This window comes from Coturnix japonica, chromosome 5 (assembly GCF_054131305.1).
Source record: "Coturnix japonica strain WE chromosome 5, WE-NBRP24, whole genome shotgun sequence".
Lineage (NCBI taxonomy): Eukaryota > Metazoa > Chordata > Aves > Galliformes > Phasianidae > Coturnix > Coturnix japonica.
Genome location: NC_140667.1, coordinates 12939001 through 12965175, shown reverse-complemented (window position 1 = coordinate 12965175; position 26175 = coordinate 12939001). Strand labels below are relative to the sequence as shown.

Here is a 26175-nt window from a genome sequence, read left to right as displayed (position 1 = left end):
GGGTTTTTTTTTTGCTTGTGAATGCAGACTTTTGAGCGTAGTTGTCCACCTATTGGTGCTAGTGCAAGGTGCCATTTTATCACTGTGTGATAATGTCATCTTTATCTACTTCAACATTAAGCATAGGCATGTGCTAAGCTGCAGTCTATTTAAATTTATGTTCCTGTGGATCTTTCTCTGTAACCTTCTGTTGCAGCATGTCAAATTACCCTGCAATGGTCTGATCTGAGATCAGCTTGTCAGTGCTGAGGTATTTTCAAACTACCTTATCTCAACATTTTCTTGTCCAGCTGGAGTTGGAGGGGAAATCTAACCTCTAGACACTCAGTCTTTTTCTTCTATTTTTTTCCCTTTGGTATAGAGAAGTTCCAAGAGATGAGGCCAGCGAAGTTGAAACTTCATGAAGGACTGGGTGATAGCAGTGGAAGTTTTCAAAATGGAAAAAGGATTTTCCCCATTGCCCCCTCCTCCTCCCTTAACCCTAAGTCTATATACAGTTCAGCTTGGGGAAGTTTCACTCAGCTCTGTATCATCTGTATGTGAAGAGAATGTAAAGAGTTACATATCTGATTTCCTATAGGGCTAAACATAGCAATCCTATATCAGCTGTGTAGGAACATCCTAGCAAATGACTAAGTCCTCTGAGAGACAGAAATAGCTTTCTTGCTTGTAAGCCTGGTGGTGTTCAGATGCAAAGGGTTGACTAATGCTTGAAAGGACAGTTATTTGTATGAATGGCTGGTGTCAGGAGTTTTGTTTTAAACAATGATTTTTTCATGACATCAGGCACTAGTGGGTATGCAGTATCATAATTTTGCCCTGGAAAATGAGACTGCTTGGACTTACTGGGATCCCCCAGGAAACAGTACCATATCGAGTACATTGGAGCTGATGCTCACATGCTGAAGCAAGCTTTCATGGTGACAACATAATCCCATTGGTACTTAAAAATAAATAAAAAGATATATGGCAGAACTTGGTTGCTAGAAAAAAGTTAGTCTTGGTATGCTGTGACTTACTAGATTGGCCCAGCACTTCAATGGGGGAATGACTGTGTGAAAGCAGAATAGATTAGATATTATGCCGTCCCTTGCCTCTGCTTTGGGTGAAGAGATGCATTCCCACATTCAGGTTCTATCATCTTACTCTAAATGAGGCTTTTTCCACAGGCAGATAGTCTTTGCTGTGTCACCCCTCTCTGCTCCATGTTACTGCTTAGTGTTTGTTGTTGGCTCTTTTGAAAGCATGTGTCTTTCTCGTTTGTGGCATGTGGATGTGGTATGTATGGGATATAACTTATGTACAGAGTAACCCTTAAACTCTCAGCATGAGGCTGCTGGCTTGGAGGTGGTTTACTTTTATTTTATTTTTTCCTTATACTTGGCTCTGCCAGGCAGACTATCTAGTTGCAGGTAGGTGCAGACTACCTAGTTGCAGGTGCTCTTTTGCTTGGTGCCCTGTAGGACCCTCTGGAGTGGTAGGTCTGCTGGAGTAACTTGGCTTCAGTTGACTGACCATCCTGATGCTGTTCTGTTAAAGGTCTTGGTTTGCTCCTTGTCTGTCCTGGATCCATACCGGCCTACTTCAAACACAGTGGTGAACTTTGTCATGGGTTTGGCAGCCAGCTCTCTTAGTTTCCGGGCATCAAAGCGTGGTTTATGCAGAAAGATGGGTAAACGGCGGGGAAGAAAGAAGCCTTCTTCCTTCTGTGCTTTCTTCTCTTCTGCATGCTGCTTTCTCTCCTTGTTGACTGTCATCTGGTATAAAATGGCATCCCACATCTTCGTGGCTCTAGATTTAAATGGTCTGTTGTCTTGACTGATGTTTAGAGAGCTGTCTTTCTCCTTGTTCCCTTCCTCCTGTCCTGGTTTTTCTGCTTCCAGCTCTGGGAAGCTGGGTGCTTCTGGCTGCAATATCAGGTGCTTCCTGAGACGATGCCAGCCGCTGCCCTTGTCTCCAAGGGGCACTGAGTCTTCAACTAGCGTTGTCCCAGCTTTGAGAGGAGGGCTGGTGTTTGGCAGGCTGGGGTTTGGCTGAGGTTGCACAGTGTGTTCTGCCTTCGCGTCTATGAGGGTGGGTCCAGGTTGTATGGGGCTTGTTGTTTCAGGTTGTTCTGGCCTCCAAGGTGTATTGAGTGTCAATGGTTTTAGAATATCACCATCTTGCCTGGGCAATTCAGGAGCTCTCTCTGATCTGGATATTTCCGCGTCACTTCCATGGACTGTAACCGTACAGGAGTGGACATCAGGGGTGCTGAGTTTGGGTGAAGGGGCCTTGGTGGCCTCTTCAGGAGAAGTGGGCCTGGGAGCTTGATTAGGAGGTTCTGCCTTTGCAGCAGGAGGAAGAGTAGGCTGCAGTGCAGGAGCTGGAGCCTTGCTGCTGTCAGGAGGGGCAGACATCTGCCCTGGGAATGGTTCAGAGCCACTTGTTTCAGGTGATGGAGAGGAAGGCCTTTTGTCTTCATGACCAGATGTTGATTGGGTCTGGTATGATGTTGGTGTCTTGGCTCTTGGTGCCTTGACGCTGCGAAAATAAGTGTGTACCTTGGTGATATAGGTGGCCGCTGTTGCTCCTTCCTTGCTGGGTGTGTTGGAAAGAGGAGGATGGGGGGAAATGATTACTGAAGTGTGGTGTGGAGAGGGAAGGTGTGCATCTGTGCCTTCAAGCTGCTGAGGAGCCTTGGGAGCACCTGGTTCATGCAGTGGGGACTCCGCTGTGGGAGTGGTGAGCCTGAGGTGCTCAGCAATGCGTCTCTGCTCGGTGACCTTCAACACGAAGGGCTTGCTCTTGCGGAAAGGGGAGTGCACACGATGGTGGGTGATAGGCTTGATGGAGAGGTGCGTTGGGAGGCTGGTGGGGCCAGGTGCTGCTGCTTTGTGGGTCTCTGCTGGGGGAACATGCTCACTGCGTTCTAGGTCAGAGCTGGCCTCATTCACTGGGGAGAGGTTGGACCGAAAAGATTTAGCTTGCTCTGCAGATAGCATGGCATTCTTCTTGGCAGCCTTCTTCAGCAGCTGCTGGAGCCGCAGGTTGTCTTTCTTGGGCTTTGGGAGGGTGGGAGGGGGAGATGCATGGTGGCGGACGGGAGTGGGCTGGATGGAGGATGATACTGTGATCAGCATGGTCATCTAGAAGAAAGCACAAAGCCTAGAGTTGAGATGGGCTTAGCCCTAGGCTAGATCCTGGAGTATTCAGATATATAGCCTCTTCTTCCTCTCTAAAGACAAGCACAGTCAGTACTGTGTGCGTAAAGTATCAGATTTGGCTTCCTTATTCTCACAAGGTAGCCTCAGTCATTCTTGAGGGTGGTAAGCCAGGGCAAGAGATGAACTGTGAGAAGCTGGGTTGAGGAAACTGGAGCCCTCCTGCTCCTGGCATTAGCATAAAATCCAGTGAAGGCACTTTAGGGCCCTAGATGTTTTCATCTTGGCAAGTCCTAGCAGGATCTGGAGGAAACCATTAGGAGAAATGGTGTGGCTCTAAGATATTAAAGCTCTAAAGGTGCAAATTGGAAGTATTTTGGAGCTTTCCAGATTCCAGCTACAAACTCTCTGTTCTGTTGTATGTAACAATGTATCAGCCTTTAACTTACACGTATCACTTGAATCAAAACTGATACTGGCTTTGTCTTTCAGCTGGCAGATAGGAATCCCTATTGTGAAAGGCAGGGCCTTTAAGTTGTACTTATCTGGTAAGGAAATGCTTTGTCATAAACATAACTTGGGTGTTTCTTTGCTGTGCTGAGCACGGGGTAACCTCCTCTATCTGCACTCATCAGCCTTTGAGGAAAAATGATTAGTTTTCTCTTGGCAGTGAAATGCATCTTCAGTGGAAGAGGAAGGGATTGTAGGCTGGATTGAGTCTAATCTCCAGTGGAAATTACACCTGGAATCCCTGTAAGTCAAAGTTGTGCTGCTCCTGCAGGGGGCAAGTATCTGTTTTTCCAGCTCTATTGCTAGCTCCCTGGAGCAGTGTTCTCCTAGAGCTGCCAACCACTTTCTGCTGAGCACTGTGCAGATTTGCTGTTGAGGAAAGCAGGAGAAAACTAGTCCTGGTTCTCCTCTTTCTCCTCCTCAGCAAGTCTGGGTAACACCAAGCACTCTGCTTCAGCCATGGCTCTTTGGCAGCCCCCAGAAAGAAATCTGACTCTGTTCTGGCTCTTGCTCAGTGTGGAGTTGCTGAGTTTCGCTATGAAATGAGGCATAAATCAGAGTCTCTTAATCCCCAGTGCAGGATATGACCAACCATCCTGAATTAGGAAGATGAGAAGGGGTGATGTCAGGGTTGCCCACAGGGGCTATTGCATGCTTTCTGCTCTGGTTAGAGAAACTGCAACCTAAGCATCCCCCCTGAGATGGGGGACTTGCACTGTGATGCCTACAGTGCAGTTAGTTTACCCCAAAGTAAAACTATCGGAAGTGTAGAATAGGTAATTCTGCTTGAATTCCAGGTGTTTCCTTTGGTCTTGTAGTGTTGCTACCAGAAATGGGCTGGGAACTTGATCAGTACCAAGCAGATGTTTTCCACCAATAACTTTAGCAGATACAGGCAGGGAGAAGGATAGATCTTTTTTGTTGATGGTTTTTTTTCCCCTTAAAAACCAAAGGGGAGTGTCATGGTTTTAAACTGTTGACAGGGAGGGAGAGGGAAAAACGAAAGCGCTGAAGAGTAGGTGAGCTGTCCTTCAAAGCACAAGCTGTGGTGAGCATGGTCCAGGCAGTGCACAGCAAGTGCTGCAATGTTTCCAGCCAATGCATTTGTTTCAGCTGCAGTATGAGAAGCCTCCCGGCGTTTTGGCAAGGGGGCTCAAAGGGATTTGGGCAAGCTGGGGTGACAACTGTTGGGCATTCCCAGCAGCTTATCAGCTTCATGCCTTAGGCACAGGGCTAGGATTAGGATTTACTCTATTCTAAGAGCTGCTTCTGGAAAAAAGTCCACACTGGCTCCAAGGAAGGCTTAGAGCTCAGTCCACCATATACCTGCTCCTCCCTCCAGATATCTTGTAGATATTCTAGATTTTTCTGGCTCAAAATGCCTCAGTTTGAAGAGGTGTGCACCTACAGTGGTGCAATTCTATTTTGGTTAGTAATTACTTGGGTGGTTTTTATCTACTGCAATGTGATCTTGTACATTCACCTGGTGTTAGGATTGAATATGGAACGATTTTGTACATTGCAGGCTGTGGTCCTGCAGACAGCCTGTATCACAAGATGAGCTGTGATCTAGCTGCACTGCTAAGCCAGAATTATGAAGCTGAACTGCTGAGGCTTGTTGTGTTGGGAATACTAAGTAGACAGGGCAATGAACTTTCCAGCTACTGATCTAAGTGCCTCTTTACCCTATGGGTTGCTGCATCCTGGAAAACTGCAGCTTCCTGCTTGGGTCAGAGTGGAATCTGGCCTGGGATTTGCTGTGAACTGCATGAGGTGCTGCTGTGGTGGGCATCGAAGGTCATGGGGCAAGTAACATAGGACTGGTCAGCATGCATCAGGAAAGCTTTCCCTCTGTTTGAGAGTTAGAGGCAGGCTAGTGCCCTGTAACCTCCAGGCTTGTGGTCTGTGCTCCTGAAATCACTATTGCTACTATCTCAGGATCCCTCTGAAACCTGCTGTGATGTGGATCTTAGAGACAGTATGGATGGCAGCTCCCATGGCTGTGCTAGTATCTGCGAGCTTGGATGGAGAGGTAGAGATGCTACAAGGCAGTAAAAGGAAGCTGGCTCTTAATTTATTTGCCTTCTCTGTCATGCTTGTTTTCTTTTCTGCTGAGTCTCCTTCAGAGCTCTGTATGCAGGAAACTGTAACTAGCAAGGCTTGTGCATGGCTTCCCCCTTGCTGCATAATGAAGTAAAAGCACAGGGAAAGTGTTTTTGCTTTCTTGGCCAGCAGAACAGTTAGAGCAGAAAACCTGGGTATGAAGAGAAGCATACTGCTGGAAGAGATTATCTGGGTTCATGATGGACTGGGAAGCAGCTGAGCTGAGAGGCTTCCAGAGGGTCAAGCTGCCCCAGGGCTAGTTGAAGAGAAGGGCAGGTTGCCCACCTGGAAATCCCTACCTTTCTGCCTTGTTTCATCCACAATCACTCCAAAACTGGGAGCAGCAGGGAGTGTGTCAGCACAGAGGAGCCATCCATCATATGGCAGAAAAGTCATTTTCCCTCAGCAGCACCAGCTGTCGCACACGGAGTGCATCAAGAGCTGCGGGAACTTGATATGGTTGCAGATGGTCCTGGGTGGAGAGCTGAGGCTGCCGGGGGCTGGAGGAACGTGATCTGTGCTCAAGTAGCTTTCTTGGGCTTGGGAGGATAGCTGCTGATTGCCTGCTGGGTTGGGAAGGCTGGTGGGAGCACGTCTTTCCCTCTGCCTGGCATCAGCTGGGTGGGATAAAACAGCCTTTAACTTTTTAGGCGTGAAACAGCCCAGGGTATTTCCAGTGGCAGAGCAGAATCATAGAATCATTAAGGTTGGGAAAGACCACTAACATCTTCCAGTCCAACCATCCATCTAACCACCTTAGTATTGCCCACTGACCACATCCCCCAGTGCAATATCTCCACATTCCCTGAACACCTCCAGGGATGGTGACTCCACCACCTTCCTAAGCAGCCTGTGCCGCTGCCTGAGCACTCTTTCAGAGATGAAATTCTCTGTAGTATCCAACATAAAAGCATGTCTAACAATATTTTCTTGCCTTACAGCTGAGCTGTCTCAATGCAATCCTCAATGCCACGACTTCCTCTGCTCTATAGAAGATAACTGAAGGATATTTCTCATCTCCCACCTGATGTCAGTTTGCTCTGGTACAGCCTGACTCCTCTCGGGGTGAGCACACCCTGTGCTGCCTCCAGCTGGCTGCGAGGGATGGATCAACTGGCCAAACCAGTCCCACTTTTAACCTTCTGCAAGACTCTTTGGCTTTTTTTTTAATTTTCCATTTAATTAAATCTGGCTCTGCCATGGAGATGGGAGACTGTGGCTCCCCTTCCTCTCCTCTTTCTCAAGTGCTGAAAGAGAAGGGCCTGCTGTCCTGCCCAACTGGCAGGGCTCCTGCTGTGTGATGGAGAGCTTCTGGCTCTCAGTGACTGGAAAGGGGGGGAGCTCATGAGAACCCTGGTGGAGGAACTGGTGTTGGAAAGGGGAGTGAGGGGGAGACTGTGCCACCCTCCTGGTGCCAGCTGTGTGTGAAGATGTTGCGCTGCAACATCTGCTTCAAGGGACCTCCATCTCCATGTGCACATCAAGCTGTGTTTAATTTGGTCCTGTTAATTTAGTTCCCATATCATCCTTTAATCACAGCCAGGCAGCCATGCTGTAATGCTCTTGCCACTTTTCTCTGTTGTCAGTGGCAACAGCTTTGGTTAAAAAAGCTGCTGCCTTCCCCTCCACTGCCCATGGTGGGGCTGAGCACCCCTTCTCCAGGTGAGGAGCTTTTCTTGAAGGTTTTTTTCTCCCTATGCCCTTCTCACAAAGGCTCTCAACATAACGTTGCAACTTGCTTTTGCTTCAATTTACAATGTGTTCTGGATTTAATTTTTTGGGTTTTTTTTGTAAGCATTTAATAAAATTTGAGGAAGATGTTGTAACAATGGCACCTCTGAGGGTTTTGATGCAGGAGTTCCATAAAACAAAGCTGTTTTCATAAGCTCTGCAACTCTGAGCCAAAAAAAAATGAGGATAAGAAGCACCCAGCTACAACAAGAAGAAGCCTTATGCATGCTGGAAAAAGGATTTTTCTTGTGCTTGCTCAGTTTTAGAGGATGTCTTGTTACTTCTTTCCAGGGAGTGGGGAGAATGACTGTAAGATGGGAGTGAGTGGTGTTTGGGGAGAGGTGGAGCAACATGTGGAAGACTTTCTGGAGCTAGGAGTAGCAGAAAGCTCAGCTTGCTGGCTAATAAACCTGAGAAATCAAGCTTCAACCAAAAGCACTAGAGAAGTCAGCTATAAAAATTGCTCTATAGCTTGCTTGTGCATCTGAGATGAGGTCAAAGCAGCTGTCTGCAGGAGCATGCAGCACTCTAATGAGCTTACTCTCCTGTCTGGAACCATCTAATGACAAACTGTTTATGGCCATCTAATGAAAAACAGTTTATGGAGGTGACCTTCTGGATAATAACATTTCTGTGGTGTAGAGACAACAGTATCCTTGCCTGTGATGTCCTGAAGTGTTAGGAATGGAAAGCTCTTTGACGCATATTTATGTTTTACTCTGCAAGAAAAGTCTGTTTTCTTGCTATTATCTTTGTTTGCTAATACCTTTTTTTCCTGCTTCAGCTCACTGTGGAGGTAAGATTCAAGGAGTCATGGATGACATCTGGTCTTCTTTCAGCCCATCCTCTGCCAAGCTGTGATTTTTTGAGTGAGACTAGAGCATCAACTGTAGCATAGAAACATCCCCAAAGCAGCCCTGTGTGGTGCCTGCATGGGTACAGATTGATTTCTTTCCATTCCACCCTGCTGTTTGCTGGGAGAGGGTGGCCAGAAGCTTTTTCTTTTACTGATGCACATCCTGCAAGCTTGGAGACAGTAGCAAAGCTCTGAAGGCTGTTTGTGTGAGGTACCTGTACTAAGGAGGGTTAATTTGCAGGGTGTATTTCTACACTTGCAATCCATGTGGAACTCATGTGGTTTCAATAGAAACAGCTGCAATAATTCAGGTGTTGGCTATGGGAAGAAGCAAGCAGACTGTATGGAAACCCTCTGGAAAAACCAGGAAGGGAACTGGCTTGGAGCAGGTGCATGCGGCTCTTTATGAGGTATTTGAATCAGCCAGGGGAAAGTTTTTCCACAATTACATTAACTTTATGAGGTGTTGCTCCTCCTCCTGGGATAATGTGGTGTGCATGTGCTGCAGGTGCTGGTGGGGAGCAAATAGGGGTTACTGTGATGAATGAGTCTTACTTCAGCTGTGAAGCCTGTTTCTAAATCCTGGTGGACAAGAGCTATGTCTCCTGGGCCCTGTGTGGTGGCTGGTTGTGCCCTATGGTGCCGTTGTTCTCCAAATTCACCACCCCTTCAGCAGGTTGATGGTGTTCAGAGAAAGGGAACCTCAGTTTGTGTTCTCAGTGCCTTTGAGGCACACATCAAAGTATTGCTTCTCTGCAACTTTTTCCAACCCCATCTTTGGGTTAGGAAGAGGGGAAATGTGCTGTTGCATTACGTCTGCTCTTTTCTACAATAATGCTGAAGCGTACTACTTGTCTCTGTGCAGTGGGCTTTGGGCTGCTTTGTGTTTTGATTTTAATCTTCAACCAGCTTTGATTCTACAGGAGTGAATGGGAGATGGCATTGGAAAACATAACCCATAATATTTGAATGCTTATTTCTCTCAGGCTGCAAAACAGCTCTGTTCAAACTTGGGAAAATCTTAGCCAATGGAAAACTGAAGACTCTTTTGGATGTTATCTTTCCTGTGCTTGTTTTGTTTCAAGACTTGGGCTAGACTTCACCTGCTTCTCTTTCCAGACCTAAAAAAATTATAGGTCTATTTTATAATTCTCTGTACATACATACTGGCTAATTAAGAGAGTGTTTCCTACCACTTGAATGTAGTTCCACACCGGGCCTTCAGCGACGCAGTAGATGTAAAGGTCTAAAGTTTCCCAGTGACTTTGTCCCTTGAAATGTGCTTGCAGGAGGAAAGGTCAGGCTCTGAGGCATCTGGGCCTGAATGTCAGCATTTCTCCTCCCACCGGCACCTCAGGGAAGGGCAGTAAACAAGCCCAAGGAGCAGGGAGGCTATAAATAATGAAGCAGCAGCTGATCTGTTGCTGGACAAACCTCTGAGTTGGTTTATTGCTGTCTCTTGCCTGCTCGACACACCTACCCTAATGCTCTGAGATGGTCTTATTCTTTTCAAGTAGATAAAGAGCAGATTTGACAATGACAAAAGATAGGAAGACTTAGTACTTGCTTAAAAATGTTGGACTCCCTTACAAGGATCAGGCTGGATGTTAGGAAAAGTTTCTTCTCAGAAGGGGTGGTGAGGCAGTGACACAGGGTGCTGGGAAGGCAGTGAAGTCACTGCCCCTGGAGGTGTTCAAGAACCATGGAGATGTGGCACTGAGAGACATGGTCAGAGGATGTGGTGGTGGGTTGGTGGTTGGACTTGGTGATCTCAGTGGTCTTTTCCAACCTTAATGATTCTATTACCCTGATAACAGTAACAAGACAGACCATGCATTATTTCTCCATGCCTTTGCACTGGGTCTGCTGAGGTTTTTGGTTGTAATGGAGCAGTCTGATGTAGATCATTAATTTCAGAAAAGTGGTTAATTTCTTAATAACTCCAAGTGGCAGCTATGCACAAGGCATGCACTCTTTGTCCTTCAGTTAAATAAAAGGTGCCATGGATTTGGAGCTCCTGAATCTTACGGGCAAGTCTAAAGCAGATGGAACAAGAACATCTCCCAAAGCAAGCAACTGAATAATGGAGGAACAGAGCACTGCAAAAATCAGGGATTTATATTAAGTGAAGAGAGGTGAAATGCAGTACTTACTGATGTGGAACTTGTTTCCATGTGCAATCACCTCCATGTTGAGTGCATCATGTTTTGTTTGCAAAATTAACAGATCATCGTTTCTTCAAGATCATTTCAGGTAATGTTTTCTTGTGTTTTTTAGAGCCTGTAGGTAAGTTCAAAATGCCATATGGGAGAGAGGGAATAAAGAAGTATTTACAGTAGCCAGTAAATACAAGATATTTCTCAAAAATAAGGTGACTAGTTTTTGAAAGCACGAAAAGTTCCATTGCCAGAAATAAGTGTGAAGGTGGGCTACTGAATAACACTGCTGCATACTCCCAGCTTTGGCACTGCAAAGCACTTTGGCATCTGAAGCACCAGAGAGGTGAAGGGCAGATGATGGTGAAGCTGCCAGGATAGATATTCTAGCAGGATAGCACCAGGCATTAAAACCATTTGGAGGCTTTTCAAGTTTACCAGTCAGATTTACTGTTTTGCAAAATACAGGGTTGCAAAATGCAAATCTGAAGTTGTGCTTTGATGGTTGCTGTCCCTGGAGAGGAAGAGCATGAGTTCTGGCTCTGGTTCTGCTTGTTCCTTGCATTGTATGTGCTGTACTCGGAGGGTACAATCGGAGGGTACAATCTTGGGAAGTGGCATGTTGGGGAGCAAAGGAGGAACAACTTGGAGCTGAGGGACTTAGCAGGCAGTAGTGAATTTTGGGCTACTGGTTTCTGTGGAGTGTGCAACAAGAGTCAAACACAAATTGGTCTGAGACAGCTAAAATGCACGGTGTTAAGCCTGGCATGTTCAATCTGGACTTTAAGTGTGGAAACGTTGGTGAGATGTACAAAAAAGGCAACCCTGAAGGCAAACTGTCTTATCCAGTACTACCCCGCTGCCCATTCACCCCGTGCACTAGTGCATCTCTAACCTGTCTTTCAGTCGCTTCGGTTTGAACTGAGAAAGTTGATTATTTCCCATGATCAATGGAGTTGTGGCCCATCTGTTAAAGCCAGTTTTCATGTTAGCCACACAAATATTGGTATTTGGGGGCTAACACGCTTCTTAGGAGTCACCTTCTACTCTGACCCTTTCATGGAAGTTGTTAAAAGGTACCTGTTGGTTAATAAGATCTGATATCCCATGAGTTGGGAAGGTCTGGCCCACACAGATTCTTCTCCTGAAGGTGAGCTCTGTTAACTTTGTAGCTCACACCAAGAGAGGTTGTGCATGCCCCATCTCTAGAGGCATTCAGAGTCTGATTGAATGAGGCCCTGGGCAGCCTGATGTAGCCTGATCCTCCCATGGCAGGAGGTTGGAACCAGATGATCTTTAAGGTCCCCTCCCACCTAGGCCTGTTCTATGATCTACCATCAGAAGAACGTGTTGATACTGTGTGGTGTTCCAGCCACCCTCTAAGATTCACACCCTCACAAGTACTTGTTCTATCTTAATGAAGTAGCTTGTTTTGCATAAATGCCTGTAAGTTTGAGGGGCATGGTTAGTAGGCATGGTGATGTTGGGTTGATGGATGGACTAGGTGTTCTTAGTGATCTTTCCCAGCCTTAATGATTCTAGGAAGTTTCTATAGCCTAAAAACTTCCCCATGCCACTGCTTCCCTCATCCTATGTTTTTTTGACTGCTACAATTGCTTCTAACAGATCAAGTAAATGGAAGTAGGTGTCAGGTGGCATTCAGAGGCCGGCTTCTGGATCTCTGCTCTCAGCTTTCCTGTCATTTTGCATTCTGCTCCTTCTGCAGATCTGCACCTGAAAGCCTTCTGTCTGAAACACTTGGGGATGGGGCTATAGAAACGTTTGGGTGCTGGCGTGCCTGCTGTCAGAGGTGTAAGCTGTGCCCGTGTCACTTCCAGCTGGGAGAAGGAGAAACAAGCTACGGGATATTGAGGACCAAGACCCTGGCCCTAAATGTCTAGCAAGGCACTAGAGCAACCCAAGAGAACTGTGGCCTTTTCTCATCCCATCTGAGTTGTGCTGGGCATTCCCCAGTATCCCGTCATCACTTGTAAAACGGCAGCAACCTGCTGGTACTTAAATAGAGGAGCTGATTTTAAAGTTTAAGGCTATTCTGATCTCTGCCTGACCTGCTGCTTAAAACATGTCATTGGATTTTATTCAGGAACAGAAAATATTTATCTAGACTCTTTCCTTTCTCTGAGGCTGCTTAGTCACTATCTGCTTTGCTGCCTTATTGGCAACTGCTTCAATTAAATTGGAAAGAACATTTCAGTGAACGCAGGGTATCTGCTTTAACCTTGAGCTGTTGATTAAAGCTCTTTGCAGAAGTTCTTTCTCAGGGGTTTGAGAAAGAAGAAACAGAGAAACCTGGATAAGAATTTGGAGTCCCTTACTAACTGCCTTCTGTGATTCTCATTTACCTCCTGCCCTAAATCACAGTAAGAAGTGTATAATTGACAGTGTCACAAGCCAGAAAAACAAACACTGCATCCCTTCCCCAATGAGCTCAATCAGCACATTTTCCTGGAAGACTTAGAGTTCCAGTTTTGAAGCCTGTTCATGTGGACCAGTGTGCCAAAAGCACAATCATGCAAAAAAACAAAATTCTTTGTTTTGAAAGCATTCAAATGGGAGTTCAGAAGGAAAAAATAAACCCAATAGAGAACCATTTTGAAGGTAAGTAATGGAAAGATGGAAGTAAACCACTTTTGCCTTGCACATAGTTTCACTTTGGGTGACTTAACCTTTTTCATGCCATTGAGAATTCCTCTAGCTCCTGCGTGAAGATGCGAATACAGGATGAGGGGCAATGCTGTCTGGAGAAGGACTTCAGGAGGACCTCTGGCCAGGCATGAATGGCTTTGATTCTTTTTGGCTTTTTGATTTTGCTCAGGATCAGGAGTTGACAAATAAGAGATTCATATTGAGAGTAAGATTTCTCCTTTCTAACTCCAAATTACCTGTTCTATTCCAAGGATGTAACTCATTTTATTTACTAACTATACAGACTTTAGTGAACGTGAGGTTGAGCTGCAGGCAGGGCTGCGGGCTCTGAAGGCTGCAGAGGTTTCCAATGGAAACTTCCCTGGGTTTCTGTCCTAGCCTATGTCTCCAATTTTGAGTAGTAACACTGTTGCTTTTGTACCTTCTCCCACGTTGAAATAATGTCTGTGTGAAAGAAAAAGAGGCTCTGGTTTTGATGCTGTTTGAAGGCCTGGCTGGTGCTTATTCGTGTGGTCTTGATACTATCTGTAGTAGGTGAGGTGGTCTTCAATGACCAGCGCTTGCTGAACCCTCGTCTAGCAAAATCTATTGGATTTTGGTGGATGCAAGCAATTGCCTATTCTCTTTTCTGGTTAATACTGTGAGTAGGGACTGCTCGGTGGGTGGTGGTGTTTTCTTGTTGGCCATGATGGCTGTGGATGGAATTGGCATATGGCAGCAGGAGGTGAAATAAGGAGTAGCCATATAGTATGTGTGGATAGCATGGAGTATGTGGTGAAGGCACAAAATAAATACTGGAGGGGGTTGTGGTTATATGCCAAAGCTGATGGTGAGATCCACAAGGAGAAGAAAGGATAAAGCATTGAAGTGGGCTGAGGGAAATGAGCCTTGCTTGTGAGCCAGGTGTTAGCAGAGCAAAGGAAGAATACAAATATCAGATGAGCCTTTGCTCAGGGGGTGAATGGCACAGGTTCCTGCAGTCAGACCAGGCTGACACTGGCAATATAGCACACAGCTCAGGGCAGACATGACAGGATGTGGGCATGGACATGAGCACTCCTGGTGGAGAAAACCCATAGGATGCACAGGCATCCTTTGGGGACAGTAACAAGCATCCAGGTGATGGGGAAGACTGTATAGATGTGCTACATAACACCAAGGTGGGTGCTTGTCTGGAGCAACATATCCACACCAGCACAGACATGCATATGAGATCTAAGGATGTGCTTCAGAGACCAAAGTTTGCATACCATTTATTTTCCATTAGTCAGCATCTTTCTCCTGCGTCTCTATGCCTATGGAGCTGCACAGTATGAAGAATGGCACCAAGACCCAATGCCTGCAACCCAGTAACGCTGTAGAAAGTCAAGAGCTGCAGTAGGTCAGAACACCCAGCTGCCTGTCCACCCCACAGCCTGTCAATCCTAATTTTGCCTTTATGCAGGTTTGTCAGCACACCCTCGTTTGAGGGACCTGAATGGAGATGTACCTTCAGCTGCAAGAATGATGCAGAAGGACAGATAACTGAAGGAGGCTGGTGGCACCTTTGCCAGACATGCTCTACAGCTGCTATCAAAGGAGAAACTGATGAGGATGTCCCTTCCAGTACAACCTTGCTCTGCTGCCAGTTTGGGCAAATAGACTGTTTCTTGGAGACATGCCCAATCAGCACAGCACACAGTGGGAACAAGCCAGTGCAAGATGGCAAAAATACTTAGCAACACCCAAACTATGGCATTAAAGCTAGCTTGGCTGCATTTGTGTATGGGGGAATGCAGGCTGTGATTCCTGGTCACAGTCACCACGCGGGAGCTGCTGGGGCTCTGCCACTGCCAGGCTCCTCCTGTCCAAAGCAAGGCACTGAGCATGGGTGCAGACCTGATGGCACTGTCCCCCTCCCACCCAATGGTAACACAAGCATCATCACAAGCCAGGTTGCAGGAGGCAGGGAGAGGATAAGGGGATTTTTGCTCGTGCAGGTTACCTGGTGCCTGGGAGGTTGCAGAGCCCTACTCCACGTCTTTAAAAGCTTCTCTCTACATCCTCACGCGGGGACTCCTTCCTGCAAGTGGCAGGGAAAGAGAGGGCAGGAATTGATCTGTGAGCCAAGCCAAAAATATCACTTGTCCTGCAGCTCTGAAAGGTTTTCTCTGCTCCTACAGGCTGGGAGAAAGGGGTGCTCCATCTGCCAGGCACACCATGGGCACGGTCTGTGTGGCAGGGGCTGCCTGCCAAGGGGAGATGGGAGGAGGGGATGGGGGCTGAAGCTGCAAGAAGCAGTGAAATGAAAACCCTGACCTGTGGGTCACACAAAGTGCTGTGAGCCTTTGCTGGTGTGTCTGCTAAAGCCTTGTATACACCTGGACTGCCCATCGAGGGCCCTCTGTGCATCTAAAGGCTTTTGATCTTATATTGGGATGACTGGGAGGTTCAGACACCCCAGACTTGCTGTAGGAAGTCCTCACTGAGGTATCACCTTATTTTTTATCACACTGAAAAGGCTCTGAGTAGGGTTTGAGATCAGGCATGCTCTTGTGAGGTTCTCCTGCTCTATTCTTGCATTTTGGTCTAGGTCTCCTCCAGTGCTAATGCTTGCAGGACCCTTGGCAAGACATGAGTGTCAACACACAGCCTGACGTGTTATATGCTGCTGGCTTCTCACACACCCTCTGGTCACCATTGGATGTCCTTGAGCTCTCTGTAGACTCCAAATAAAGTCAATCACACTTCAGTGGCAACAGAAAGATCCCCTGCCTGGCTGGAGGTGCAGAGGTAGTTGCTGTGTACTGAGCCTGCAGAAATCAGTGTGCTGCAACTGTGTTTTAAGCAACAACCACACACCATGGAGTTCCAACAGCCCTACATTTCATTTCTGAGGTGCCTTTGCCTCAGATACCCCTCTTTAAACTTTGCTTGCCTAGTGCTAGTGTAAATTTAGAAACACAAACCTTGCTTTTTTTTTTCTCTCTCTCCAAACATGTCCCTCCCATCTAAGCATCATCTGCACAATCCCTCCAGCTGCTCCTATACATGGTATGACCTTTTTCTTTTTTTTTTTTTGCTTCACCCTTTCCCTCACTCCTTGCCCCACTCCCTTCCCTGCCCATCGCTGAGGGCTGGGGGCCAATCGGCTCCTGCAGAAGATCGAATGTCACTATAACTTGAGAGCAGCAGTGCCCCGGGACGCCTGCAGATCTCAGCCCGTCCCCTCTGCAGGGAGTTCTGTGCCTGTCTCCACACCCCCAGGTAAGTGGGACCCCATTGGGAAATGCAATGGGGCTGGGGTCTGGATGGGGGATGAACAAAGGATGTTCCCTTGGGATGTTCCCAAGGGAAGGGCTGGAGGTTTGTGAGGTCTGGGATCCTGCATAGACTGAGTGTCCCCACTAAGGGAAAGGCACTTTTCCTTACTCCTTTTGATGAGGTATCGTATAAGATTGGTGACACCTGTAGGAACCTGGGTGCGAGGGTGAGCAGTAGGGGAAGAGACACCTCCAAATCCTAGGCTGGGAATGAAGCAGCATTGTTTGGGGTCAAGGAAGTATATGTGTATATGTAGTGTCCAGGAAAATTCCTGGACAGCAAGACAGAAATACTGATTTGTCTCTAGAAGAATGGGATGGCCAAGGTAGGGGAGATGGAGGGCAGAAGAGCGCTAATGCAGCCACTGAAAACTTCCACTGCTTGCATTAAAAAGAAGAAAACCAGGGAAGCATTCTCTGCAGGAGGTAGATGAGTAAATTGAGCGTGGCCATAGGATGTTTGCCATAAGTACAGCTTCTAAGCCCAATGCCTTGGAGGCCTGACCCCAGGTGTGGGTGGTATGGAGCATCCCCAGTGTGCTGAGGGGGCTGTGGGTGATGGCCAGGGCAGGCACATGGGGACTGGATGGGTCAAGGGCAGGGGACATCAGTTGAGCGCAACTGATCTCTCCGTTTTAGCCTTGTTGTTTTTGGCCACCTTCAGACAACAAGCAGACAGTACCTAAGGACAAGGTTAAAATGTGTGTTTTGGTGTAATAATTGGTCTTTTGCTTTGTGCTGGAGGAAGACAGGGAGACAACTGAGCTCCACTACTCAATCCCAGCAGTGAGAAAAGCACTTATGGATGGAAAATACTGCGCAGTTAAGAAAAAAAGGAGGAGGCAGATGAATGGGACTATTATATATAAATATATACCTGTGTAGGTAATCTATTATTACAAGAATAATATTAATAGATGTGTTGAGTTTGCAGCAGCCCCTGACAGGAAAGCACGTCTGCTTGGTGGACTGAACCCTGCTTCTTGTCTGATTGCTGTTCCATCACCCATCTACAGCCAGTTTATTCCTCCCTCCCTTCTGTAGAGCTCCTGCCACCTTGCCTCCCTTGTATGGCTGCTGGTGTTTTTTTTCCAAGGATGGGCTTGGGATGCAAGGGAGCCCATTCCTCCTCCCAGCTGGCAGACAGGCAGGCACATTCCCAGCTGCTAAGATGCTTCTTGGGACATGATGGTTCTGCTCCTTTGGCCAGGGACAGAAGTGTTTGGGGTCAAAGAGGACGAGCTGAGATGGCCCCTGGCCATTTGGGGTTGAGGAGGAAGAGGGCATTCCCTCTGTCAGCTGGGAGGGCAAGGAATAATACTGCCACATCCCTGTGTTTATTGGAAAAGCAACTGAGCATGTGTGGCTTAATTTCATTTGTGAATGGAACAAGCATTAGGGCTTGAAGAATGTAAGCAAATCAAATTAGAAATGAAGTGATTCAGGGTTTTTAGCTTGAATGAAATGCAAAAGGTAAGCTTTTGCTTTTACCCGAAGGGGTGAGAGGAGGCAGGAAGCTTGGGCTGGCAAAGCTGTGTTTTGCTTTCCTCCCAGATGGTGGGCATTATTAACTAATTGATTTTATTACATCCTTAAACATCAGTCAAGTCCAAACCCCATTTTTCTGCCACTGTACAAACAAAAACCAGTTATTGCCTCAAGGTGCTAACAGCCTTAATCTCAGGCTGCGTTTGCTGCGTGTAATGTAATTTCCACTGAAGGGCAATCCTGAGCCAGCTGGAGATTTTCCATTGCCTTCAGTGGAAAAAAAAAAAAGAAGTATATATACTGTTCATAGCAGATTGCTTTCTTCAGTCCCGTTTGAAGGTAAATAGGGATCTGTTTTATCTGCTGCTTCGATGACACAGTTAGATATGTGGATGCTGCAGGAATTGAGAACTGTTTCTTGTGCCACACATGGCTCTCAAGTTGCCCAGGATATTTTTCTTGTTATGTGGTTTTGTCCTTGTCTTGTTATTGATTTGTTTTATTCAGAGCCTGGAAAGCCCCTCTGAACTGGGGCATTTGAGTGTCAGAGACCTTGGTATTCTAGCTTGGCTTTCCTAGCATGTGGGCAAATGCCATGCCAAGTCCCACTCGCTGTCACAGCACTTGGATTAACAAATATGGAAGAGCGTAGGGGAGTACCAATGTGACAACCCTCAGCAAGAAGTCCTGAGAGCTAAATTGGAGAGTGGATGAGCTCATTCCAATAACAGTTAATAGCAAGCCTGATTGCAAAGTCTCCCGTTGACTTCAATTGCCTTGGAAAGAACAGTATGCCCTGCATTACATGCCCACCCCACACCAAACATTTTCACTCTGCATCCACATATAGGGAGGGCTCTCAGTCTATTTTCTTCTCCAGCACAGAGCAGTATCACTCTTTGTACCATGCAGTGAAATGGGAAGTTTAACCCAAAGCTCTTCAGTTCCTTTTTTTTTTTTTTTTTTTTTTAAATTTTGTTCTATCATGAGAAGAATGAAGTCTGTCTTTACAAATTAAATCAGAATGCATGGGGGGAGGATTGGCCATTGCTTTGAGTCCTACAGATCACATACTTTGGTAGATGCCAACAGCTGGTCATCTGAAAGGTTCTCTCCTTAAGCCTTTGCCAGGACAGTCTCTACCAACCCACTGACGACAGTAACGTGCTGTTAAGTGTTATTACTATTAGCTCAAATAATTTTGGGAGGCTGAAGTGAAACCGTAAAGCTATTGTACTGCTAGCCCCTCTGCAGACGGTGAGGGGAAGCCTTAATACTGAAGACTGGATGATCTAGAGAAAGAGAGGCAAGAGGTGGTGTTAGGTGTTATACCTAAGCAAGCAGCTGGAGCTCGATGATCTTTAGGGTCCTTTCCACCCTAAGCAATTCTGTGATTCTAAAAGCCTTTTGCAGAGCTGAGGTTGCTCCAATACAGGGTGAGGGGGCAAGCATAGATACCAGCTAAATTCAGCCTTGTGATAAAAGATTGTTGAACCCAGGTCTTGTGTGTTCTAGCAGTAGGCCATCCCCCCATTCGTAACACAGCCATTGCTGACGTGACTTCCAGGGCAATATTGAGTTCTTAGAAATAAATAAATATTAATAAAAGTATATGGGGATGTTGAAAATACAGCCTGTTCAGAACATGAGGTTTTAAAATCCTATTGGTGTCAACGAGTAGTGCTACAGAGTGGTGTTCAGGGTCACTGCTGGGGAATGGAAAGGATCCCTTATAGGGCAGAGTTGGAGCCTCTGGGATTACTGCCTTCCTCTGAAATAGAAAGCTTCTGAGCTGCAGTTGTTCCTTTTGAACCTAAATCAGTCCACCTGCTCCTTCAAGACATCTCTCATATATCAGCTGAGTAATGAAGTTGTGAAAGTCACGGTTTGGGCTTCCCAGCCAAGAGTGGCCTGGCTTTGTATTTTAAGACCTGCTGCCAATTTGGAGGAAGTCTGGAGGGGCCCTGACTACCTCCTGCACCCAACTCCAGGGCAGTCTTTTGGAAGGGGGGGGGGTTGTACTGCAATGTGCTCAAACACAAGCCAGAAAAGAGTGTTATGAGCTGTGGATGGATTTGTCTCTGCCACATGCTGTGAGATGTGTTGTAATAAGTACAACTGGATAGACTGAGGTAGGTTGCGTAGCCATGCATTTGGTCAGTTTTCATCCTAAATTAATCAGTAGCCCATTGTTCATGTATTAATCAACTATGTAAGCCAGACACTGTTACTTAATGTGCTGACAATTAGTTATCTCTGGATATATCTGTGGAGTGGCTGTTTTTTTTAATTACTATTATGTTTTCTAGCTCTGAGTAATGCTTTGAAGCTGGGATCTTTCCACTTGCAGTAGCATAAAAGAAGGCAAAATTTCTCTGATCTTGCTGAAGTGATGGAAATGTCAGACAGGTGTGAGAGGACAAGGTCTGTGCCCATCTCCCTGAGCCTTGGAGGTTTTGTAACCCAAAGCCAGGTCCAGATTTCCCCCCCCAGGGTGGCTGAGTTGATAGGCATGTCTTGCCAGCTGATCTTTCCCCTTTTCCATTTCTCCTTCTCATCTGACCTGGCTGGCAGGGGTCTGTAGCGCTCCGAAAATGGCAGTGTTGGTGGGGGATTGGCTGCTGTGTGGGAAAGCAGATGCCTGTCTTTTTTCATCTTCAAATGTCAACCCATCTGCTCCTGCTTTGGAATTATTTAGGAGGCTCTCTCACTAATAACACTTTTTTCTTCTCCTTCTTTTCACCTTTTATCTAGAAACTCACTGCCAACATGTCTGATACCGAGGAAGTGTAAGTAGAGAGCGAACTGCCTGCATGCTCATCTGTTCTGCTTGGGTCCACAGAGTGCCCAAGGGCATTCCCATGGAGATGGGAGGCAGCTGTCACTCCATGCATAGCCTCAAGGCATTGAGCAGCAGGGAAGGGGCTCTAGGTGACAAAGGGTCTGATGGAGTTCATGCAGGAGGGAAAGTCTTCCTGATACCTTGACCCAGCACCACTTATCCTTGGTGGCCATGGTGCTATTCATAAAGGAGTCTGAATGAAATGTGGACTGGTGGAGGCACTGCTTTCTGCCCTGATTTAACAAGTTCCGAGTAAAGTGTCCAAATTCAATGAGGTCAGCTGCCATTTCTATGTTAATAGGTAGAGATGGGGCATTTGAGGCAATTATGGGATCGGAGGCTTTAAGTCCAGACCTGCTGAGGTCAGTTATTCTTTTCCCTTACTACAAGGCCATTATGTCCAGCCAACTCTTAAATAATTAACACAACAAAACTTCCAAAGATGGAATTGAATGCTTTTTAGGGCAACATCTATCCAACATATCCCTTGCTCAGACTCCTTTTGGCTGTGACCTGTCTGACTCTACCAGGCATGCCTGGTTCAAGGTTTGGGGTTTTGTGCAAGGTGACAGCAGTGCAAGAAAGTCTGGGGACAAGAGGTGGGGAATGGGAAAGGAACATGGAAATGAAGTGATAACAGCCATGGAATAAACATCAACAGCATCTGCTTTATCCTAGATTTTTAGTAGCACCTCTAGAGTTGAAGGCCATCATGCACAGTTTACCAGGGCTGAAGTCCATTAGCCTTTTCAGCCTCTGCAGAGTGTTTCCTTGTGGGTATCATATGATGGTAACATTATGCTGGGACATGTCTCCATATGCACCAGCAGAATCAGGAACATTAGTAAACTGACTTTTAATTGTCTTAAAATGAAATGTCTCTTTTGAAAGCAAAGGGAGAATGGAGGAAAGAAGAAACAGCATAGACTTTAAACAGAAGTGCATTGGGTTTCTTCAGCATAACCTGGCAAGATTATGGAGTGGAAGAAAAATGTACTTTCAATAACAATTTTTTTCTTCTTTCTTTCTCACAGGGAGCACGGAGAGGGTGAGTCCAAAATCTCTGATTTCTTCTGTGCAAGTCTGTAGCATTCACTGACTGTGTCTACCTTCTCCTTTCTGCCTATCACTGGTCTCTTACTGCAATGTACCATTGCAGTTAACTTTACCTGATGTCTAAATATGTGTTGTTGTAATAGTCTTTTTTGCTAGTCAGTGTTTGCCTGTCTGTGCTGCTGGCAAACCTTGGGATTTCTGCCCCAAACTGACGTCCTGACTGTGTGGGGATGCTGCTCTTTTTTGTAGGGACACTGCCATCTGCTGGCAATTTATTTTGATGGTTTTGTATACATAATTTCTGCTTTAAAGTTAGAAACACAATGTATGCAAGCAACATAGCAACAAATAGGTTTTTCTTTGTATTTTCTTGGAGGTTTTTTTGTGTTTTTTTTTTTGTTTTTTTGGGGTTTTTTTTTGTATGCTCATCGGACCTCCCTGCCACCTCATTCCCCCAACATGCTTGTGCACCTGAGCTTCCATTACCCAAGAAAAAATTAAATACAATATTGCCCTCCTCCCATTGTATAGCTCCCTTTTCTCAAAGGCATCTTGCTTGCTGTTTTTCTTTCTGTTTTGAAAGTGACCCCTCTGAGGGCATCTTGCCCATATCCATGTGAAATTTAAAGGGTTCTGTTGTGGGTGACATCCTACTGGTGTGTCATCTGTTGCTGGCTGTGTGTTGGGTGCTAAAGCTGATGATTGTCTGCTTTTTCTCCCCCACCTCCTATATTTCAATGCAGAGGAATATGAAGAAGAAGGTAACAAAACACTTGGAATGTAACTGATCTTTCCTGGATTCTTGGTTCTGCCTTTCTCTTGTCTGTATTTGACACCTCTCTTTGGCACTTGCCACTAAAGGTGATCTGAAACACTTGATCTGTCAGTCAAACATGGCCAAGCTGGGATCATGATCTGAAGACATGTTGTGGTTAAACATGATATTTGTAGGAGCCACAGGAGATGGTGATAAAGCTGAATCTTGAAATTGGAAAGGAGATTGGGTTGTCTGGCTCCTCTGGAGCGCCAGGCATAGGGTACTGGGAAGTCTGGAAAAGGTGAGGCAGGGAATAATCTGGCAAAGAAGTTGTCTTTCAGTTGCACCATTAGCTGGCAAAAGCAGTTTTGACAAGCTGCTAAAGACACAGAGGAAGTTTTGGAAAGATGGAGTATGAAAAGCCCTTCACACCCCTGAGATTTTTCACCTGACTTGTATCAGAGTCTGCAGCCAGCAGGGAGGGGAAGATTCTGGAGGTGTATCACTGGTTTTGCTGGGCGCTTCTGACATGTTCAGGCAAGTGTAGCTGTCAGTTGTCATCCTTCATTTTCCCATGGTATCTGGAAATGAAATGAGGGCAAAACACATCCATAGGAGTTTTCTTTCTAAGAGCTCACTTCAATGTCCAAGATGTTTTCTAAAAGGTCATGTGAAAGACTTTTCTGGGAGGTGGAATTTCCCATATTGCCCACCTCTGAGACTCTGTCATCTGCAGAAATGTCCAGCAGCTAGTTCCTCTTAGGTTGCTGCCTTTAAGTAATTCCCATCAGCAGTGATAGGAAAAGACAGGAGCTTGCTCAGAATAGTTACAGCTCTAAGGCATGTTTCCCTGTGTTTCCCTGTGTTTCCCTCAGCTTACCTACCAGGGAGATAAGGAGATCAAGGGCCCAAGAGCAGCACGTGTGGGTGCCAAATGCATTGTAGAGGTGTCTCCAGTGGCTGCTGCCCAGAGAGGGGTAGAGCTGAGGAGGTGTCAGTGCTGCTCATACTCCATCTTTCTTTGCATCTTGTCAAATGCCCAAAGAGTGAGCAAGGGTGTCATTCCTACAGACAAGCCTTCCTAAAAGAATTTCTTCCCTCTCTCCTTCTATCCCTTACTGTCTCCTTTTGAGTTTCAATATTGTAATAACTGAAATTAAAAGGCAGCTGACTATCATCCTACCTTTCTTTATCTGCATGACCACCTCCTCTGATGTGTATCTTTGCATTGTTCCACAGTTTTGCTTGACTTTTGTGTTATCTTCCAAAGCAACCCATATAACTTTTTCCCATCACTTTCTAACCACATATTCTCCAGGCCTTGCCTGACTGGAATACCAGTTTCTAACAGTTTTCTGTTTCCATTTTCCTGTTTGCTGTGGCTTCTTGTTCTGTGACGCTTGCCAGCTGAAGCTCATGAAACAGGTATGTGACATGGCTTCTGCTTTCTTTCTCTCTTGGTACAGAGAAAGAATGTATACAAAGAAATGCAGAGCAAACAGTTCTTGCTTGGTGGCCAGGATGTGGTCCTGAGCCACAGACATCAATGCAATGACAGCTATTGATGTCACTTATTGAGCTGGTAGGAAACTGGGTCTTTTCTATGTGGATGCACATATATGATGTGCATATATACATAAATATGCACACACATATACAAGTGTGTAGTTATATACGTATATGGAAACAGATCTTCATTTGGTTCAGTCTATCTTTTTTACTGCAGTGTAACTTTCTTGTTCCAGAGGTGTTAAATCCTCTCTCCAAAATCTTAGGTTAAAAATAAAAAAAAGGTGGTGGAGAACTCTGTGACATTAACATCCATTTCTTGAAATTCAGAGATGAATTTATTTAATGGTTCAAAATTTGAGCAGTGTTAAATCTAAATTTGTAACTGTTCAAGAAACATGGGTTTAAAAAAAAATAATAATGGAGAAATTTTATTTGTGGTTAAAATTTCATCAAAACTGAGCCTTAGGAAACTTCAACCAGCTCTAATAAAGATAAATCAGTGGGTGACTTTGTAATGAGGTTTTTTTTTTGTGGTTATATTCCCATATTTCAGTAACATTTAGAACCCCATAACATGCCCATAAAGGTCTTATTTTTTATTTCTCTCTCATTCTGTAATTTCATCATTGTGTATTTTTACCCTGTCTGCTTGGAAAACCTGAAGGATGTTTAAATCAGATATTTCTGTTTTAATCTTCTTCTTCATTCTCTTTGCTGCATGATCTTACCACCCACAGAAGAGGTCCAAGAGGAAGGTATGTGGAAGGACATCTCGGCTCTGCTCTTTGCAAGGCTCAGGGTAGAAGAAAACAAGAGGCGAGAGAAGGATGCTGGAACAAGGGATACCTCACCTGAAAACACTTACTTCCCTGAGCCTCTGCATTCCTACATGAGGATCAAATGGTTTAGGAGGGTGTCTGAGGAAATTTTGGGGTCCCACCACTCTGTATCCATCAACACCTCCACTGGTTTTGGGGAGGGAATAGTGTGGGATATATGGCTCTGAGGCTGGTTTTTAGCCCTGGTTGTTGATAATACCAGCCAAAGAGCAGCTGAGTTCTAGCTCTGAAGGTCTACATCCCATATCAACTGGTTTCTCCTGCATAGCTTGGCAGAAAGTGATTAGATGGATTTTAAAGCCAAAATCCATCTGTGGTGAGGTATGTGTGTAGCCATGTGTTACACAGTACATATTCTATAATATGTAATATTATATATAGTATGTCATATATATTATAAGTTATAGACTATAATATATAGTATTATATATAATATAAATAATAATGCCTGCATTCTATGGTGTTATTAGTTACATTTGTGAGGATAGTGGCAAATAACTTGTCTGGCTCTCTGCAGGGTTTGTGGTGTCTGCAGGACTAGGAAAGGGGCTGGAACAGAAACCCACCCTTTGTAGTTGATTTGTCTGGGGTTTGGTGCTCTGAGTATGAGGAGCCAAAGGGTGGGTTGGTTCCCTTTGCATTTGCAAAGCTTTGTGCTACAGGCACATATGAAAAACCTGTAAACCTGTTTATAAGAGGAGCAGATCATCACATACCCTTTAGTCTAACTGATCACCCAATGCTTCTTTGAGTTCTGTCCTACGGTACTTCCCACTTAAAGAAGCTCTTTGGGAAGGTAATATGCATTTAAAACAAATGACATCTAATGTGGCCACTTAAATCAAGCTTATTCTTTACCCCCTCCCCTCTGTTTTGTATGAGTGCAAGGTTGTTTTGTGAATCCTAATTCTCTCATCTCTCTTTGCATCCTGCTCTGTGACTCTTCCACTCACTAAAGCTCATCACGAGGAAGGTATGTGAGATGATTCCCAAATTCCTGTTGTACAGAGTAAGTTCAGAGGTGGCCGAGGACCCGAGATGTTAAAAGGAAACAGGAGCTGAAAATAGACAGGAGCGCAGATTTAAACTTAGAGCTGTGTTGGGTTCTGCACTCCCTCCATGTTTTGACATGACCCTTAATGTCTTACTGATATGATACAGTGTAGTAATTGTTGCCTGAAAACAAAGTGTTACGGTGCTGGGAAACAAAACT

The 26175-nt window shown here is 45.5% G+C and overlaps 3 protein-coding genes across 7 annotated transcripts in view; 2 read left to right on the top strand and 1 right to left on the bottom strand.

Moving 5' to 3' along the window:
• LSP1 (lymphocyte specific protein 1) overlaps positions 1-7582 on the top strand; it is a 39158-nt gene extending 31576 nt beyond the window's left edge. For all 4 annotated transcript variants that reach the window (XM_085550041.1, XM_015863846.3, XM_085550042.1 and 1 more), the window contains exon 11: positions 6698-7582. The gene's annotated coding sequence lies outside the window, so the exon portion shown is untranslated. The remainder of the gene's footprint in view (positions 1-6697) is intronic.
• On the bottom strand, positions 1342-15391 carry PRR33 (proline rich 33). Of its 2 annotated transcripts, XM_015863844.3 has the most exons (3): positions 15151-15391; positions 10497-10623; positions 1342-3128 (listed from the first exon to the last, which is right to left on the bottom strand). In XM_015863844.3, the coding sequence occupies exons 2-3, from the start codon at positions 10515-10517 to the stop codon at positions 1503-1505; spliced, it is 1647 nt and encodes a 548-aa protein (XP_015719330.2). In that variant the 5' UTR covers positions 10518-10623; positions 15151-15391; the 3' UTR covers positions 1342-1502. The 2 variants fall into 2 exon arrangements, with proteins under 2 accessions (XP_015719330.2, XP_015719331.2); XM_015863845.3 differs by lacking the exon at positions 10497-10623 and having other exon boundaries at positions 15151-15390.
• A 955-nt stretch (positions 15392-16346) lies between these two features.
• TNNT3 (troponin T3, fast skeletal type) overlaps positions 16347-26175 on the top strand; it is a 32624-nt gene continuing 22795 nt past the window's right edge. The window contains exons 1-7 of the mRNA XM_032444869.2: positions 16347-16412; positions 20711-20745; positions 21833-21846; positions 22598-22615; positions 24019-24036; positions 24861-24878; positions 25921-25935. Coding sequence (XP_032300760.1) covers positions 20726-20745; positions 21833-21846; positions 22598-22615; positions 24019-24036; positions 24861-24878; positions 25921-25935 — 103 coding nt within the window. The 5' untranslated portion in view covers positions 16347-16412; positions 20711-20725. The remainder of the gene's footprint in view (positions 16413-20710; positions 20746-21832; positions 21847-22597; positions 22616-24018; positions 24037-24860; positions 24879-25920; positions 25936-26175) is intronic.